Source organism: Arvicola amphibius, chromosome 2, assembly GCF_903992535.2.
Source record: "Arvicola amphibius chromosome 2, mArvAmp1.2, whole genome shotgun sequence".
Lineage (NCBI taxonomy): Eukaryota > Metazoa > Chordata > Mammalia > Rodentia > Cricetidae > Arvicola > Arvicola amphibius.
Window position 1 is genome coordinate 49,663,033 of NC_052048.2, and position 20,036 is coordinate 49,683,068.

A 20,036-nucleotide genomic window follows, 5' to 3' on the forward strand; every position below is an offset into this window, starting at 1 on the left:
CATCTAGAGAAATCTAACCATTCAAGACCTTCTCTGGTTGCCTAAGCAGTCTGAAATCTATCTTACTCATAATGTAGGGAATCAAAGTTGGCATTTGTGTGGAAATTGGCAAATCAAGGTAGTTTTAAATGTGCTAAGACAAAGAGCAGAGTGCATGAAGAAATAAAGTTTAGGTGGTTGGAAAAACGACTGCTACATAATCAGAAAACAACTGTGTCAGGCAAATTCATCAGAGGGGCCAACCACTTCAAGATTCAAACCAAATACTGCCACAATTAAAAAAATAAAAAGAAGAAAATGAGTCATCTTTCAGGAAGGGTGAATTATTTATCATGTATACTTAAGGGCTACACGTTTAGGTTTTTATCTTTCATTAAAAACAGTGCTGTCCTTACCTAAGAAAGTAATGGCTAACACTCTTTGTGATGTAACCAAATCCTTTTGAGAATACCTGAAAATGATAAAATCAAAAATTCAGTGTTTTCTTATTGCTTATAAAATGTTAAGGAAAAAAATGATTTTCAAAACAGCAGCCAGAGGATGGACATCTGGGGAATTCAGCTTTAGAGATCTCTTTTTTAAACAAAATAGTTTGTGTATATGTTTTCAGTATGTTCTTGAGGCACCTTTTAATATTAATACTAAGTAATGAATGGTGGGTAGGAAGGGAAGGGGATGGAGGTCACTCTGTGCATTGGAAAAGAATTCATTGTTTGCAGCCTATTTGGTAGAGTGTCATTTTAAATAAGTGTCAGCCTGGAGGAGGTTTGATTGTTTTAAACCACAGGCTTTATATTACCTTTTAAAAAAAAGCAACAACAACAACTCTCAGCCGCAAGTTGGATGATTCTGGCAGCCATACAAATCTAGCACCACCCAGGGAGGGAGCATGTTTGCCTCTCTGCTCACTTCTGCCAGGGTAGAGGAATGCTGGACACCCAGAGAGAAGGGAGGCTGCCACGCACCGCACCCCACTCTCACACCTCGGGCTTCTTCCTTCTGTAATACACAGGTAAGTACTCCAAGGTGCTGAACTGAGGAGAACCTGCCCAGCAAGCGAGCACTGAAGGCCAAGGGCTCTGCTCCTTAGGTGCACAAAAGGCTTCCTGGACACCTTCGGGGGGCTCACGTTAGCCTGCTTAGGTACGAAGACCTTTACTTTAGTCAATAAATTCCTGAAAAGATCCCACTGTGCTGGGTTGTTCTCGGTATCTGTGCAGTTTACTGTTTAGCACACTTTTCTGTGCGGCATTAAAAGAAACTAAACAGTAGCCAAATGCTTGTTTATTTGTGACAAGTCGGAGTCTGATTAGGAGTCTGTTATTCACTGATATCAAAGAGCTCTCAGGTCGTACTCGGGCTTTGCTGCAGAGCGCTGAAGTGCTGGCTGAAACACGGCACAGCACAGAGTTCTCACGGTCAGTGTTTTAAAATACCACGAGCCGATCAAAGGGAAGGAAGGCTCAATGAAACAGCGCTCCCAACACTGGAGACAGGAGATTTTTCCATAGTATGTGAAGAGTCTCCGAACATAAAACCGTGCTCATAATGTGTGGTTTCGATGCATTTCTTATGTCACAAACTCTGTTTCTCCCTCAGATGTCAGAAACTGAGTTGGAAAAGATAAAAGTAAGAGCGGCTGAGCACTTTGAAAATGACAAAAATAACATTCCTTGGTTGAAGGAAGGTAAGTCACCATCCTCTGGGTTTTGCCTCTTCTGCTGTAAAAATGGTACTTTTGTTTACAATCCGATGATGCCTCTGGAGGGACAAGCATGACCCCGGGGCTCGAGGGAGACCTGCATTCTGACTTTCTGTCTTAACACACATGTGTCCTGAAATGCAGTTTGAGGGCCTTCCCTATTGAAGCTGTCTGTAGTCTTTGGGTTGCGGAAAACAGATTCCACGATTCGAAAGACTTAGCAGGGTCGCTGGAACTCAATCTGTGGGTTGCGACCCCTTGGGTCCGCATAGCAGATATTTCCACTATCATTCATAACAGTAGCAAAATTACAGTTATGAAGTACTGATGAAATAATTTATGGTGGAGTCACCACAACATGAGCGACTGTATATTCAAGGGTCACAGCTTTAGGAAAGTTGAGAACAACTGCTTTTTAGGAGCTGGAGGTGCTGGAGGGGTTGGAGGGGCTGGAGGGGCTGGAGGTGGGTTTTCCTCGCTGCAGGAAGACAGTGTAATTTGAGGACTAAATAACTTACACAGAAAGGAAGGTGTGTTGTCGGCAAGGATGCCTACAAATAGAATCACCATTCACTGCAGTTAAAGAAGCCACCATCCCCAGAGGAGGGTGCTGCGACCACAGGCCCAGCATGCGTAAGAGCACTGCTTGAAATACACACACAAATCAATATGTTCTCCTTTGATGAGTACAAATTAGTGCTGCTTCTGAAAATATGTCCAAGCCCGTGATGAGTTACTAGAAGGACTGTCTTTATAGCCTTTTGTTTTCATGGTCATCGTCATGCCTCTTAAAGGAAACCAACTTGGTATTTTATCTAAATAGGTGTATGCGTCTTCCTCATAATGCCATTAAACCGTCTTGTTGTGAAAGAACAGCTTTTGTTTTATAAGGTCACAGAAGAGTCTAAGGACTAAGTTGAGAAGGTAATACAAGCCCCAGACAATACTGATAGCATTAACCACACTGGCATGTTTATTGGCATTTATTGGTGTTTATGCTGAATCATCCTGACCAACCAAGGAAGCAGTTATTATCAATAATTCACCAATGAGAAAACTGAGCCTTAAAGAGTCCAAAGAACTTGCCTAAACTTGCAAAATCAGGAGGCGTGAGAACTGGGACTGGATCCCTGATTACAGACCTTGACAGTACTTGGGCTTAACTATCACCTCACCAGGTTTAGGGAAAAAGATGGTTCAGTCACCTGGCAGCACAAAATGTATGCTCTAAAGAATGCTTTCCTACTGTGTTTAAATCAATGCTAATGTAAAACGTCATCCTTAATCTTATCCTTAATCCCACCCTCCTCGACCCTCATTTTGAAAGCGTTCAACTAAAAATAAATAATTTCTTTTATCCAATTGGGCAATAATCAATTAATAGTAAGGTCTCCTCTCCGTAAGAGGTCAGGAAGGAGGCTTGGTCAAGTGTCTGCCATGGAAACAGGAGAATCAAGAGTCTGGATCTCTGATATCTGTAGAGAAGCTAGACATGGTGGCAAATGCCTGCAGTGACTCAGTACTGAGGAGACAGAAAGAGGAAGATCCCCGAGGATTGCTTGTCACAGTTGGGTTAGCTGAACCAGTCAACTCTAGGCTCCATGAGAGGCCCTGTCTCAAAAATTAAGGCATAGAATAATTGAAGATGAAACCCAACATCAACTTTTGGCTGCTTCTCCCCCTGTCCCTTCTCTCTCTCTCTCTCTCTCTCTCTCTCTCTCTCTCTCTCTCTCTCTCTCTCTCTCTCTCTCTCTCCCTCTCCCCTCAGCTTCCCTCTCCTTCCTCCCCCCTTACATACACACACGTTAACAGGCATGTGCACTTGTATATATATTTTTACTTGCGCGCGCGCACACACACACACACACACACACACACACACACACACACCAGAGATTGTATTTCAGGTATACTCACATAAAGTATTTTTGAAATTACATCTTCAAAAAGTTTCAGGGCCAGAAAATTATCTGATATTTTTACCCAAAAATCTTTTATATGCAATCTTTTTAAAACAAGGTAAAGGGGAATATGAACTTAGGTCAAAGACCCACCTCCAGGTTTTACCTGTGAATCTTAAGTCTATTAACTGAAGCTGCCATTTGCTACTGTATATCATGAAGTTTATATTATTTATTTTGATTTTAATTGCTCTACACTGTAGACTTAAGTGGAAATAATGATGAAACCAATAGACCAATCATTTCCAGAGATTTCTCTTTAAAAAATTATGTCCATTAAGTACAACTTAGGCATTGAATTCTTGTAATCTATAAGATCTAATTTCCCAGGTGACCTGTTTTTATCCCATTTGGACACTTCATTTAAGCTATACTCAAATTATGTTTACAATATTTCATAAAAGGAAATGGAGCCAGATGCTAGATGACAACATCTTAATTGGGAATTATCAGGATGAGTTAGTTTCGAACATAAATGTCTTTCATTTTTGCTCCTAAGAAAAAGTGTATAGTTGGCAAAAAAAAAAAAAAAGGTTGCGGTGGGGAGGGGGAATGACACTAATGGGCTCAGCAGAAAGAATACAGCATTTGAAAGCAGTCATCCATGGCTTTAAATCTCAGCTCAGCTGCTTCCCAGATCTGTGGCCATAGCTTGCTGTTCAACTACTGCAGGCCTTATTTCCTTCCTTGGTGCTAGACTATGTGTATCCTGTGAAGAATGAACATCTATGGTTTCTATGTTTCTTGCCCTGTTGAAAACATGACTGAAAAATTGTGGTTTTTTTTAAATTTTATTTTATTTTTTAAAAAATGAAAACAAACTTTTTTTTCATTTTACACACCAATCCCAGTTCCCACTCCCTTCCCTCCTCCCATTCCTTCCACCTAACCTCCCCCCCCCACCTTACCCCCATCCACTCCTCAGAGATGGTAAGACACATTGCTTTGGCAAAGGTCCAAGGCCCTCCCTACTACATCTAGGAAAAGCAAAGTATCCATCCAAAGAAAATAGGTCCCCCCCTGCAAAAAATAAGTACAAGCAATAGATATAAATCTTGGCGCCATTGCCAGCGGCCCTGCAGTCTGCCCCAGCCATACAACTGTCATCCACATTCAGAGGGTCTAGTTGAGACTTAGACCTATGCTAGGTCTTTTCCTGTCTGACCAGAGTTGGTGAGCTCCCATTAGCTCAGGTAAACTGTTTCAGTGGGTGTCCCCATCATGGTCTTGTCCTCTTTGCTCATATTCTCACTCCTTCTACTTTTCAATTGGACTTTGGGAACTCAGCCCAGTGCTCCAATGTGTCTCTCTACCTCTGGTTCCATCAGTTGCTGTATAATTTTCCAATCAAATGAACCTAAGAAACAAGTGGGTATAGCTATCCTAATATCTAACAAAATAGACTTCAAACTAAAATCAATCAGAAGAGATGGAGAAGGACACTTTATACTCATAACAGGAACAATCTATCAAGTTGAAGTCTCAAGCCTGAAAAACGGTATTTTTGAGAGCTTGGCTTACTCACGAAAATGTCTGTATTCATAAGTGGTGTGTGTATTTTCTCAGGTTATTCATGCTCTTCTATTAGTTTCCTAATACAACCTCCTTGGTAATTGAGTTGCCCCATCTTACAGATGGAGGGACTGAGGCTGAAAAGGATCTGGGTCATGTTTAAACTTGCAGGACTGATGAATTATAAACAGAATATCAGACACTTGTCTCCGAGTTGTAAATTCAATTATTAATTATTATTATTATTATTTGTAATTTATATTCATAACTCCCCTAACTCTGTCAAATCAAATTCTACTCTTTCTTCCCTACTGTCCTACTTTAAAGAAATGGAAAACATGCTTCAAGCTGCTCAGGAAAGACTTTTTACCTTGAATAAGCAATACAAACACTTCTCTTAGAGCAGTGCCTCTGTTTCCCCACTCCAGACCTCTTGGTAAATTCTCTCTACTGTATGAGCAGGGCTGAAACAGGTACCCACTGGGGTAGTCAACAAAGGGTACCTAGAGAATGCATGACTTCTACTGATCAGGCAACCATGACTAGACTCACCATTGCTACCTTACTCCAGACTGGTGCTGCTGTAAATTTTCATCTTCGGACAGCTCCACACTCAAGCAGTCTAAATCAGTATCTGTTAAGCAAACCATTATGGGAGAGAAGGTATGAGGCCGGCAAAGCCCAGTAAAAAGAAATATACTCCTCCAAAGAGTTGATGGTTCAATCAATTTGATTTGGACTGAAGGGTTAACAGCTCTTGCATGAGCCTCCTTATGTGGGTCAATGGCCTGATGGCTTCTAGGGTGACATCAAAAAGTTGAATAAAGCCACACCCAGGGCTATTATCAATACTTAGGATCAACAGAGCTTACAAAACATCTATTGGAATGCACTAATTTTAACATGAATTAAATTTTATTTCCACCTTTCTCACCTAGAAGTCTACCAATGCAATTTGTACCACCTACAAATGCTAGACTTCCAAAGTTCAGACATAGATAGCTATGTATTTATGAGTTGTTATGTATGAACCTATCATCTGTCTACTGTTGTATCTACCTATCAATCCTCTAACTACATAAATAATCTTTATCTGTCTATGTATCTGTTGAACTGATTATATATTAATCTACTCACACATATTTTTCTATCTATCATCTATCTATCTATCTATCTATCTATCTATCTATCATCTATCTATCTATCTATCTATCTATCTATCTATCATCTATTTCTATCCATCCATCTCTATCTATCCAACTATCTATCTGAATATGTATCTATGTTTCATCTATTTTTTCTCTTATTCCTGAAGCAATTTAAGATACAAGTGAAGACATAGAAAACATCCCAAAGCACAGGACATTTTACTTTATAATAATACTTCTAGGCACCACACTCAAGGAATCCTTGTTCTGACACAATGAGAGAACAGGACAATATTAGGAAAGAAGCAGCAGAAAAGATCAGCTATTTCCCAAAAGAGTAGATTTGGGGAGGCTGAAAAGACTAGTCACCATGGGAGGAAAACAAAGTGCTGCTGGGGGCCGCACCACCAGAGCAGCTAGAAGGATGTTCTCTGGTGCATGATAGCTCATTATTGGTTTGTGCATGAACAAAAATGAAGGGGAAATTAGCTGAGTTCCAACTTCATTTCAAACAGATAGACCCTGACTCCATGTTGCCCTACAGATCTGAGAATAAGAACCAGTATATTGAACCACAGGCTCAAAAGGAAGTAGAAGAAGAGAAGGGAGAAGGGCAAAGAATGAATCTTTTCAGCAGCCCACAGCAAGGAAAGCAAGATCTGGATAAAACTCATAACAAGGACAGGGAGAAAATAGGCCCCAATGTGAAAAACTACATGGAGGAGAAATTGATATAACATAGAAATTGGGGTGAAAATTACAGGTGGAATAGGTTGGTGTGCAATACCCCATTAAGTCAGGGAGCATTCTGGGTAAGCATTTCTGTGCTTGTACCTTATACCATTTGATACAGATGAGAAACATCCAGATAAAGGGATAGGAGCCCTGAAATTGTGGCCATTTACAGTTTAAAATCACAGCACCACCAGTGTTTGAATTGTAAGCAATTTCTTAGAGTATCTTCTGATTCTTGGGAGACACTGGGAATCTGGATTTTGATGGGAAATCTCCTGATTGCTGAAGATTAAGTAATAATAGCCACAGCAACAAAAATAACAACAGTCATACCTTGTGGGGCAAAGAAAACGAGGTTCCATGGGTCCATTTCAACGGGCAGGTTGCCAGTTTGTGACTTCTGTTCTCGGAGTTTGAACCGCTAAAGAACTTCTTAAAGAATTCCCTAAGAACTGGTTTTCTGTAAACATTGCTTCCTAGGCAATGTATCCACTTATCACCCGCCTAGCCATTGCTGTTCACACAGATGTGCATGTTAATTCATTTGAGCTAGCCATGGCAGAAGTCAGGATGTGAAAGGGAGAAAACTGAATTACCACATTGTCCTGTTAGTGATGGAGGACTTTCATTGGTTCATTAATAAAGAAACTGCTTGGCCCAATAGGTCAGAACATAGATGGGTGGAGTAGACAGAACAGAATTCTGGGAGAGTGGGGCAGACGCTTCAGGCAGTTGCCATAGGCAGCCGCCATGCTTCTCCTCTCCCAGACAGACGCAGGTTAAGATCTCTCCTGGTAAGTGACCACCTCGTGGTGCTACACAGATTACTAAATATGGGTTAAAGCAAGATGTGAGAATTAACTTATAAGAGGCTGAAACTAATGGGCCAGGCAGTGTTTAAAAGAATACAGTTTCCGTGTAATTATTTCGGGTGTAAAGCTAGCCAGGTGGTGGGACACAGCCCTGCTGCTCCTTTCTACATGTTAGAGGGTAGTCACCAGACATTGTGTCAGTGTGGTATTCTCTTTACATCCGTCACAAGCAGAGGGAAGAAGAAAACACAACTCATCCCTTATCCTCTTAGCACAGACCAGCAGTGACTCGGACTCTTGAACGCATAGGTTATCATTTAGTCAAAAGTAGAGACTGATAATCTACACTACTCCAAAATAGCACAGAGGCTGCTAAATCCCTATTTCCCAAGTTCTCCTTCTTAAGCAATGCAAAGGGGGCTCCAAATGCCTCAACTCTGTATCTCTGCAAACGGCAGTGGGGAATGAAAGACTCACATATATCATGTATCGGCATTCCTAAATTCACTGGACTTACCTCTCACCAAAGGCAATTTGACCAGCTGTTCAAAGTCAGTTTCAGGTCATGAATATTAAAATGATTCCAAAATATCAATTTTATTCAATTTAATGAGGCTCCTTTTGAGCATATATACAATATGCTAAGTGAAGAAACAGGCACAAATAAAGTTTCTATGCTCAAGAAACTTGGTGTCCAGGTGCTCTATTATAAGGTCCAAATATTAAGACATGCTAATTTTGTCACTCATATAATTCCCACTTCAAACATGTGATCTATTTTTAATATCTACCCTAAAAACCAAGCCACACTATTGTCTGTTTTAAATTGTTAGTTTATGTGAACAGCCTATCTTAAGATGAGATACCTTTATTCTGTAAACATGGGATAGAATCATTAGATATTACTTATTATGCAATAAGCAAAATATAGCTAAAGAAAAGATAATAGTATGTTGTTTTGTTTTTAATGTAGCTGACAAGAGAGGTTACACATAAAAACATGTCCTTGGATGTTGTATAAATACATAAAATAAGAGCTGTCTTAGTCTTCATGCATTTTAATTTTGGATCACAGACTACCAAAGAACATACAGTGCATCCAACAAAGACATTTATTTTTTAAGGATTCTAGTTTCTGAGGCTGAGGAGGTCATGGTCAAAGTGCTTATAGTTGCTCAGGACTTTGCTGCTCTATTTTCTCATCCCAACACAAGTTTGGGGAATAATATATTCAAAGCCTGGCAAGTGATATAAAGGAAATTTCACACAGGTAATTGCTCAGAACCTTAGAAACATGTGCATGTGATCTAGCAAAAAGATGTAAGACCAGCAGTGACTTGGACTCTTAAACGCATAGGTTATCATTTAAGAGGAAAGGCTATAACAACAGAGGCAGGGAAGAAAGGGAACAAAGATGTGAGAAATCTGGGCTGAGAACTGGCTGATGCTTCTATGCAAGGCACCAGAAAGGACTCCAATGCAGACTTCTGGTTTGTGATGACATCATAGATGCTTAGTGGAGAAGAATGGGAGAAGGGAGGATGGATGATGTGGGTCAGTGAACTATCTTGGGGCAAAAAGACTGAGGAGATATTAAGTCACATAGACAAGTAAAAGACTACTTCAGATTTCACTCAGAGATGAAAGATGTGGAGGCTATTCTTTTTAAATATATAAAATATATAATAATATAAATATAATAAATTAATAAAAAATATAAATATATTTAAAATATACATATAAGTGTATATATTTTTAAAATATATTTATATATATATATTTATTTTTATTTTATGTACTTTTAAAAATTCATTTTACATTAAACCACAGTTCTCCCTCCTACCTCTCCTCCTGCCCCCCTCGTCTTCCCCACGGAAAACCTCCAATTCACTCCTTCCAATGGCTCAGGGCTCCTATTGGGAGTCAGGAAAGTCTGTCACATTAAGTTCAGGCAGGAGGACCAAGTCCCTCCCTGCTGCGTTAAGGCCGAACATGACTTCCCACCATAGAAAAGGAATGGGCTCCAACAAGCTAGCTCATACACCAGGGATAGATCCTGGTCCTACTATTAGGGGCCCCTCAGATAATGCAAGCTTCACCCCTGTCTCCCACATACAGAGGGCCTAGTTCGGTGCTATGAAGACCTCACAGCTGTCTAAAGTTCATGATTTTCCGTGAGCTTGGTTCAGCTGTCTCTGTAGATTTCTCCATTATGATCTTGAGCTCCCTTGTGCATACATTCCCTCCTCCATCTCTGACTGGATTCGCAGAGCTCAGTCGGTGCTTGGTTGTGGATCTTTACATCTGGTTCCATCAGATTGGATGAAGGCTCTATGATGATAGTTGGGGTATTCCACCAATCTGATTACAAAGGAAGGGCAGTTTGGGCACCCTCTCGGCTATTACTAGGAGTCTTAACTGAGTTTAACTGTGGATTCTTGAGAATTCCCTTAGCACCACATTTCTCCCTAACCCCATAGTGGCTCTCTATCAAGATAATGCTTTCATTGCTCTCCCACTCTGTCCCTCCCCCTCAACCATTCTGTTCCTTTATGTTTTCATTCCCCTTTCCCTCCCCCTGTCTGCTTAGCCCCTAGTTTACCCAGGAGATCTCATCTAAACCTTCTTCACAGGGCAATCCATATGTCCCTCTTAGGGTCTTCCTTGTTACCTAGAGTCTCTGGAGCTGTAGATGTAGTCTGGTTATTCTTTGCATTTTATCTAATATCTACTTATAAGTGAGTGCATACTGTATTCGCCTTTCTGAGTCTGGGTTACCTCATTCAGGATTATTATTTTTTTTAGTTCCATCCATTTGCCTGCAAATTTCATGACATCATTGATTTGTACAGCTGAGTAATATTCCATTGTGTAAATGGACCACATTTTCTTTATCCATTCTTCAGTTGAGGGCCATCTAAGTTGTTTCCAGATTATGGTTATTATGAATAATGCTGTTATGAACATTATTTAGGAAGTGTCCTTGTGGTACAATTGAGTATCCTTTGGGTATATGCCCGAGAGAGGTATTGAGATAGATTGATTCCCAATTCTCTAAGAAACCACCATACTGATTTTGAAAATGGCTATACAATTTGCACTCTTACCAGCAGTGGAGGAGTGTTCCCCTGACTCCACATCTTCTCTGACATAAGCTGTTCTCATTATTTTTGATCTTAACCACTCTGATAAGTGCAAGATGCTATCTCAGAGTCATTTTGATTTGAATTTCCGATGATTAAGGATGCTGAACAATTCCTTAACTGTCTTTTGGCCATTTGAGATTCTTCTGATGAGAGTTCTCTGTTTAGCTCTGTACCCCATTTTTTTAATTGGACTATTTTGTATTTTGATGTCTAGTTTCTTGAGTTCTTTATATATTTTGGAAATCAGCCTTTGGTCAGATGTGGGGTTGATGAAGACCTTTTCCTCTTCTGTAGGCTGTTGTTTTTGTCTTGTTTACCTTTGCCTTACAGAAGCTTTTTAGTTTCAGGAGGTCCCTTTTATTATTTGTCATTCTCAGTGTCTGTGCTACTGGTATTATATTTAAGAAGTGGTGTCCTGTGCCAATGAATTCAAGGCTACTTTCCACTTTCTCTTCTATCAGGTTCATTGTAATTGGATTTATGTTGAGGTCCTTGATCCACTTGGACTTGAGTTTTGTGCATGGTGATAGATATTTGTATGTTCTTGTAGAAGCAAATGAAATTAAGCAAAAAACTTTTATGAGAAGAAATCACAATCTTGATGGTGCTAGAGCAGGATAAATATGTCGTGCTTCAAATGGGTAATTAAAACATTTATAGATAACACAACAGTGTTCTGTGGGTGTAGATGGGGATCTCACAGCATGGACCCTCTCCTAGGCCCTGGATCATCTTCACCTTGGGAATGCTTACTAATGATAGGGTTCAAAGTACAATAGAATATATCCCTTTGTGGTTTTTTTTTCCAAGAACATAAAGAGCTACCAAGGGTTGGCAGCTTACTTTTCAAGATCCAAGCAAATTTTAAAAAGAAGCTCATCATTTATTGAGAGGAATATTAGGATGTGGACTGTAGTTACATTAATGAGAATGGAATTGATTGAAGGCCTGGGAGTGGTTCATTGCCCCAAGGAAAATCTGAGGGCCATATACAACAGGAACTAATCTGACTCTGATGAGCTTGAGAATGAGACAATACACACAGGGTACCACTCCTGGAAAGAACGACCTCTATGTAAAGTTCTTTCTTCTCTGTCTCCTCCTTTAGACTCCAAGTCCCTAGAAAGAAAAATAGCATTTCAGTCAGAAGCCCCCACTCTGGTTAGTAAGGACTTGACAGACAGGATCAGGTAGATGCTTTTTCTTTTTTCAGAGATTAACAGGTTGTGGCATCAGCAAACAGGATCAAAGAATCTGCGCTGCCTCTAATCATAACCACTCTCAGCCTGTCCTGCGGTAACTGGATTCCTAGCATCTCTCTCCATGAGAAGTAAGAGTTTCTTAAGAACATGACATGCTGGTGATAAACCACTAAACATTTCAGAAAAGAAGACTACTTGCTTTAAATGAATTGGCCTTCTACTAAAGTTCAAATATCAGAGCATTTTATGTTTTAGATAGTTCAGGAAAAGATGAGGTCTTCTGTGTTCTCATAGATCAACAAATTAAATTCCAGAAGCACATCCACAGCCGACAGTTGAAATCTTGCTCCCATTAAGCCTATAAAGGAGTAAGTTCATTTCATGTAAAGTGATGACGTTGATCCCCACGGATGACTGAGAAGATGCCATGTCAGCCTCCAGACTCTGACCAGATGAATTAATCAGTGTGAAGTCCCATAAGTTGTTCAGCTGCAGATTTAAAGACTCCTTTTCAATGAGGATAGGGCAGTACATCAAATCTAGGATGATCTTAGTTCATCATTATTAATTACAGTTTTATGAACTAGGAGTGAAACAATTCATACAGACTGGGAGCCAGTCCATTTTATCTCACCAGGAAGAAGAAAAGGATGGGCATCCAGAACCAGAGAGATTTCCACTTTCTCATAGAGACTGCCAGAGAGCTGCTCATTTTTGTGTATGTCACAACAGTCGTAGATGTGATATACCTAATCAACATTGGTAGAAAGAGCAATCTTACAGGCAGAGAAAAAAGTCTCTTACAGTCTATGCCTTGGGATAAGGACATTCCATTTCTGGTAAATTCTACAAAGATACTTTACATTTATATGATTATGGCCCATTTCTCTCAGCTTCGGAGCCACATTTAGAGGGAATACTTCCTAATAAAATGCACCTACATGAGGTGTTCACCAGACCATTAGTTTAAAAAAAGAGGGGGAGAGGAGGAAGATGAATAGATGAAATGAAGACATCACTCAGTAGGTAGCATCAACCATTTCAACCATTTTAGACATCATTTAAGCCTGCCAGGAAATAAATGTACAGCACAGACAGAAAGCAAGGGCAATGGTAGTAGTTGTGACAGTGTGTAGCTTCTAGAAAGTAGAAGGGACAGCTCACAGAAGCATAGTATTAGAATAGATACCAGGTGCTATTTCTCCTTTGACATTTCCCCATGCCAGCGTAGCCTTTGAAAGGAGAAGCAGCATTGAAGAAGGTAAGGGTGACATTTCATAAATTCTAGTCTCCAATTACAGGCAGTACGATCTGCACTGTAGCTCCTCATTTACTTAACAGTCATTTCTGCTGCCGCTGTTGCTGCTTCTGCTCTCTTCGTCTGAAAGCATTTGCACCCTATGCTGACTGTGAGCTCAGGATCTTTGGACCTCTAATCCAGAGATGACAGGCATACACCGTGATATTTGGCTCCAGATTTTAATATGTAGAAACTTTACTAGTAATGACAGGAAACCAAATTTCTTCCAGAGAGACAAAAAGATACATTTAAATATCTCATGTTTAAATTTTATAAATTTAATACAATCTACGGAGTCAGGGTGGGGGGAAGGATGGCTCCGTCGTTAAAGGGTCTGCCTGTAACTGTGAAAGCTTGAATCAGATGCCCAGAACTCAAATGAATAAATGGGCACAGCAGTGCAAATCAGCACTGCTATCTAGGACTACAGGATGGGCAAAAGCAACAGAAGGGTCCCTGGAAACTCAGGGATCAACTAAATCATTCTTCACGGTGAGGCTCCAGGTCCATGAGGGATCCTGTCTCAAGGGAATGGTGGAAGGTACCTGAAGATGGATGCTTCTGACCTCCTCATACACACATGCAATTGCTCTCCATCATATGAAGATGTACACGTAAAATAACTAACATACTAAATAAGTGATAACACATAAGATCTTTACAAGCCAAACCCTCTCGACGACGAAGACAGTATCACATTCCGTCTTCACACCACATATCAATAAAAGTAAATGACAGCATCTTCCCCGTGTATCTTAAAGCTATTTTCTCCGTTCACAGTGTGCGTGTCTAGACCGATAGGATAACTTATTCTACTGTAGAAGCCGAATTTAGTTTATAAAATATATGAAATTACATAAATCAAATCAGCGAATGTTTTCATCACAGAATTATCCCAGGAAGACACAACAGTTTGGATGCTCAAGGAACTTAGAATTCAACTAGGGAAAGAAATCCTGGCAGCGTGTCCCAGTCGCCAGGATTCAGAGAAGCACGGGTTCATTAGCTGAACTTGAAATACCATAGCATGAATTAAGGTAATTTGAAAGAAACTTTCTCAGGGTGTAATCTCACTCACTAAATCATAGAACCACGGCCAATCCCTTAGACTGGCACAGGTTTCCCTCTGAAAACTGAAAAAGGGATGTGGCCTTGTTTTGTTTACTAATGAACTTAGCAAGTTCGGATGAAAATAGCTATAATGAGGAGTCGCTTTAAAACACTATCAATAATTTGGAAATTATTGAGATTTCTTATGTCTCATAAAGGAACTTTTAATACTCTTTATCAACTAATCTTTATAAAAAATAACAACGAATAGATTTTTAAATAATAAAAATACAGTAAAAGAGATAAGTATATAAGTAATAAATAGTCCATATTCTTAAATAAATGGATATTATTTGGGGATTAAGCCAAGAAGAAATAGCACTGGGGATGCTGTTAATTTGGTTTTGTTCCCTTAAATAACACAATTTGGAATCACAGTGTATTTATAGGACTGAATACATTAGAGTTATCAAAGTCAGTAGTATCCTCTTAATGTTCTAGCATTCACAGGCCAGCCCTTGTAAACTAAAGAGCAACTCCATGGCCTGTGGGCTCTAAGCCAAGGCCCCAAATACAAGTTCTGTGATATAATGTATTCCAAGACAGAAGTTTTACGTCAGGAGGTCAGTCTGGCCATCATCACTCTCTCACACAAGTACAAGAAGTCACTAATTCTCATGATTATGGAGGCCGAAAAATACTAATTGGGAATCAAGTTTAATCTTCAAAGACACACAATAGGAAAAGCTCCATGATGGAAGACTGAAGGACGTATAGTCATGTGCATTGAATTAAATAGTTTAGCGTTCTCTATATATTCTAGTGGTATGTTTATATTTAATATCTTCTTTTCGTTAAAGAGAACACAGTCATTTTATGGGATGAGCAAGTGCAAATAACATACAGCATGCCAATAACTATGTCAGTATGGTTTTCACGGAGAAGTGGTACATAATAAAGCTCACACCTACCCGGTGGATTTAAGTGAAAGAGAGCTGTTGTGAAATTATTAATTACTGAAAGGCATGGATATATTTTGTTTATCTTTCTGTTGGAGCTATCTGATCATGCAAGCACTCAAAAATAGCATAGAGAAAGGAAAGAACAAGCCAATAGAGTCAAAGAAATTATGGGTGTCCCAAAAGAAAAAATATAACTAGAAGTGAAGAACGTAGGGTATTAAACTAGGATGCAAGTCTCAAGCAGAATGTAAATAGCCAGGAATGTTCTAGATTGGTGGAATGTGATGGCTGAGAGTGCAGATACAACAAAAGTTGGAGGCGTTCCCTCTGTCTAGAGGGCACTAGTGATATTTGACTTGGTCCATGTAACTCAAGAGTTGAAACAGACCTTGGCCATGTTGTGACATGCTGTGGGTGCCAGGCAGGCTATAGATACAAACTGAGTGTTAGAGAAGCCATCATCCATGCCTAGGCTTAGAGTGAGGACAGCATGGAGACCCTACAGAGAGGAAAATGCATTCTGTGCTTTAGAAACAATGTAATTGGATGATCTTTATGGAAATGCGTTAGAAGACATTGGAAGGGAGACAGTTCAGAAGTGCATAGTATCGTGGATGAGGAGGGATGATTTCCTAGTTGGGATATTCACAGTGGGGGCAACAGAGGCCAAGAGCTGACTCTGAAGCAATGCCAGCTCTGATTCCATGATCGTGGACTAGAGACTAAGGAATGAAAGACAGATGCATTTTCAAGATTAAATTCTGGATTTAGTTGGAATTTCTAACATGTATCTCTATGTATATGTCTCCTATAAATCATGTATATTTTATTCATAAAAATTAAAAAATGCAAATGGAAAAAAATCACTGCAATTCCTATCACCCACAGCCACTTAGACCTTCTCCTCAAAAGGAAGAGCAATACCATGTATTCTGTAATGCTTTAAACTGCATAAGTTTTACATAGACACGCAAGGATGTCATTTTATGAATAAGACTAAGCAAAGCATTAATAACGTATTTCCTCACTCATAAATTAGCATGAACAACTTCCTCCATTAATAAACACTGAATTACATCAGTAGTTTGGCAGCTATATGCCTAGCATTACATTTACTAACAAAACTGCATAACCAAAGTCGTTCAGTTTTTGGATCTTCACATTATTTCATTTTCTTTCTTAATCTCAAATAAATATGCTGCTATATGCTTAGATTCTTGTTATAAATGGGCTTCCTCAAACCCCGTGCAAGGTCCTGTAGGTCCAGTTCATAATCTATTGCACATCTATGCCTGAAGGTTGTATGCAGAAAATCTTGTCAAGCCTTTTCTAATTAATAAGGGGACATAAGGTCAAGAACTTTAAATAGTTTGGTTCAAAGTCGCAAAAATAATGGACAACAGGATCAGGTCATTTATTCCCATCTTCTAATACATAAGACAGAGCTTTTCCCTTCAAGAAACACCTACTGTGAAATAGAGTCAAGACTGGATGGCCCCTCTCTTGTATTCATTTAAATAACTACGTTTAAAGACTGAGAAGTTTGGGGAAGTCCTTGGGGATGATAAATCTTTAAGCATGTCCGTCATATAGTTTGTCTATCTAAGCACCTATATCTGTCACAGGCAGGGCAATCTGAATGGGAACGGGGCTTTAGCTTTGAATTAGGCAGACTTAGATGCTTGCTGAGGTCAGTGAGGAAGAAGTGTGGAGCGCTGGGCTGCTGCTCTGCAGTGCTGTTACACTCATGGCTGAAATAAAAGCTGGAGTTCAGGTCCCACAATGCCCAGTCATTGAAGACACAATGAATCGTATGGATATCATTTTAATAGCCTTGCCCTTGACACTGGCAAACCAAACCATACATGGCTGGGAGGAGGGACATGGGATCTGATTTTGCTTGTTTATCTTTGTATGGGGACAAAACCACTTGGAAATAAAACATAGCCTCAAAGGGTAGAAGAGCAAAGATAACTTCAGTGGCAGAATCAACTATTATTAGATCAAGAAATAGCAATGTTTTGCCTGGTTAAAAAAACAGATCAGAAATTCTGCAACCCTAAGGATATTTGGGGGACAAATCTAACTTGAATTTTTAAATATCTCCATCTGATAGCACCATCTCCACAGCTATAAAGTATTGCACACACTCTTGGTCTCTCATCATTAGCATATCGAGTCCAATCCTCAAGCTTAGAAGTGGTGCTTTTGTCTTTCTATATTTGGAATTTCCAAAACTTGTATAATAGAAATTTGAAAAGAACATATGACACTGTTAAAGCTTTATTTTTTTTTGGTTTATTTCTTTTTTATATTTAAAAATTTCCATCTCCTTCCCTCCTCCTCCCCCCTCCCTCCCCTCCTCCTTCCCCTTCCCTCCCCTCCTTCTCCCCCTTCCCTCCCCTCCCCTCACCCATATCTCCCCTCCCTCCCTCTCAAGGCCAAGAAGCCATCAGGGTTCCCCACTCTATGCTAAGACCAGGGTCCTCCCAACTCCCCCCTGGTCCAGGAAGGTGATCGACCAAGCTGAGAAGGCTCCTACAGAGCCCGTCCATGCAGAAGAATCAGAGAGGGAGAAAGTCAGGAACGAGAGGGGTGCGTTCACTCATGGAGACGGTGGGACAGAACTAATGGGAGATCACCAACTCCAGTTGGAATGGGACTGATGGATCATGCGACCAAACCCGTCTCTCTGAATGTGGCCAACAGCGGGGGCTGACTGAGAAGCAAAGGACAATGGCTCTGGGCTCTGTTAAAGCTTTAAATCAAACACAAACATCTCTCACATTAAACCTAGTGTAACCATTACACTTTTCAGTTCTGAATTAGATTCAACTATACTGGATGCTTAAGCATCATTTTGTTAATTTTTTTTCCTTTCTCTTTGTGATGCTATGGATAGAACCTGGGGCTTCTGGGCAAGAGCTTTCCCTCTGAGCTTTACCTTCAGCAGCCATTATGATAATAATTCCTTTTCAAAAAGCCATTTGTTTTAAGTAATCTAGTTAGACTTTGCAAAACACCTGATATTTTTTGTGTGTACACCTCGATAGGAAGGACAGTGGCAAAGTGTTTAAAGAAATGTTTGACTCATAGGAGGTGAAATGAAGTCAAATGTTTCCACAACCTTGCAGTAGGAACTTAACATCATACCTCAGACTTCTGGTTAGCTATGTGAATGCATATCTACATAAAACATGTGCACTAGGTACCAAGGCATGTGCAATCATCACACTTATATTACTCACCAACAGAAACTGCAGGGATCCTATGACTTTATCATTAGTAACATAGATTAAATGAACCTGCTGAGATATGGAAAGTGTGTTTTAATCTGAGATCTTTGGTGGCCCAAATATCTAAGCTCCTAGTTTCCATAAAAATGCTCATCTTCCCTGGTCTTCACATCTCTCTCCCAGCATCTCCTACCTATGTAATAACCGGGTAGATTCTTTGCACTTTGTTTGTATGAGGATTCATTTGCAATAACAGAAAAAATGCACAAAAATGTCCCAATTATTAAAACCGCCCAACCTCAAGTTTGACAAACAAAGGGTAGTGCTTGTTTTCCTTTTTAAATTTAAACAGGTTGGAGGAGCAATCCCATTCTACAATTTTAGAAGAAGCATTTGAAAGAGTCATGGTCTCAGATCCATCACTCACAGGCACGAGTCCAGGCTGTATATGATGGTGGGTAATGCATCACGCAATGGCAAGAAAGTAGAGCAAAGAGCTCAATCCCAATGGGATTTTTATTAGCCTCAGTGAACTGTTGCCTTCAAGGGCAATGAGAAGCTCTCAGTAGCATTCTGCACAGAGAAGCCATTGCATAGGCCCATGTGCCTTTTTAAAAGCCACTCTGGCTTCAACATGGGTGGGAGTCTGGGAAAAGTGCATCAGCGGGGAGCAGGTGGGAGAGCCAGCAGCAGTCCAGTTAGAGTTAGAGGAATGGCCATGTGAATCAGGAGGAGAGAAATTCGGAGGGCTAGTGATAATTTGAAATGTCAGAACACCTGAGTAAGCTCATCACAGAGCGGAAGCGGTGACAGGTGTGGTATTTGCCCACATTGTTGTAGAAGTGATCAGTCTCTACCAACTTGAACCACAGGAAGAAAAGCTGGGGATCTAACTGGTGAGGACGGAAATGCTAGATTATTCTTAATCGTTTATTTGATAAGTATGTAGTGTTCTAAATGAGGAGCTTGGAGATTGGGGTTGTGTTTCTTGAATTTTGATCATCTAACATTAGATATATCTCATTTTATAGTGGGCTCTGGGAATAGGGACTGACACTTGAAAGAATATATTTAGAACTTGTCTCACTTTCCTTACCATGTGATGGTTTAAAGAATGGAACTGACACAGGGTTAAAACCGAACCCCACATCATCTCATGCTCCAAACTGCAATTTGGTTGAGGGCTTCTGGAAAAGGCAACCTGTAGTTGGTTACAGATACGTATAAAACACTCCCTCATTCACCTTATTGCAATGTGAAAAAAACTATT

The 20,036-nt window shown here is 40.0% G+C and overlaps 1 protein-coding gene across 1 annotated transcript in view; it reads left to right on the forward strand.

The window, feature by feature from the left end:
* Positions 1–1,599: 1,599 nt before the first annotated feature.
* The window catches only part of Mdfic2 (MyoD family inhibitor domain containing 2), a 116,768-nt gene continuing 98,331 nt past the window's right edge, over positions 1,600–20,036 (forward strand). The window contains exon 1 of the mRNA XM_038317941.1: positions 1,600–1,687. Within this exon, the coding sequence (XP_038173869.1) occupies positions 1,600–1,687 (88 nt within the window). The remainder of the gene's footprint in view (positions 1,688–20,036) is intronic.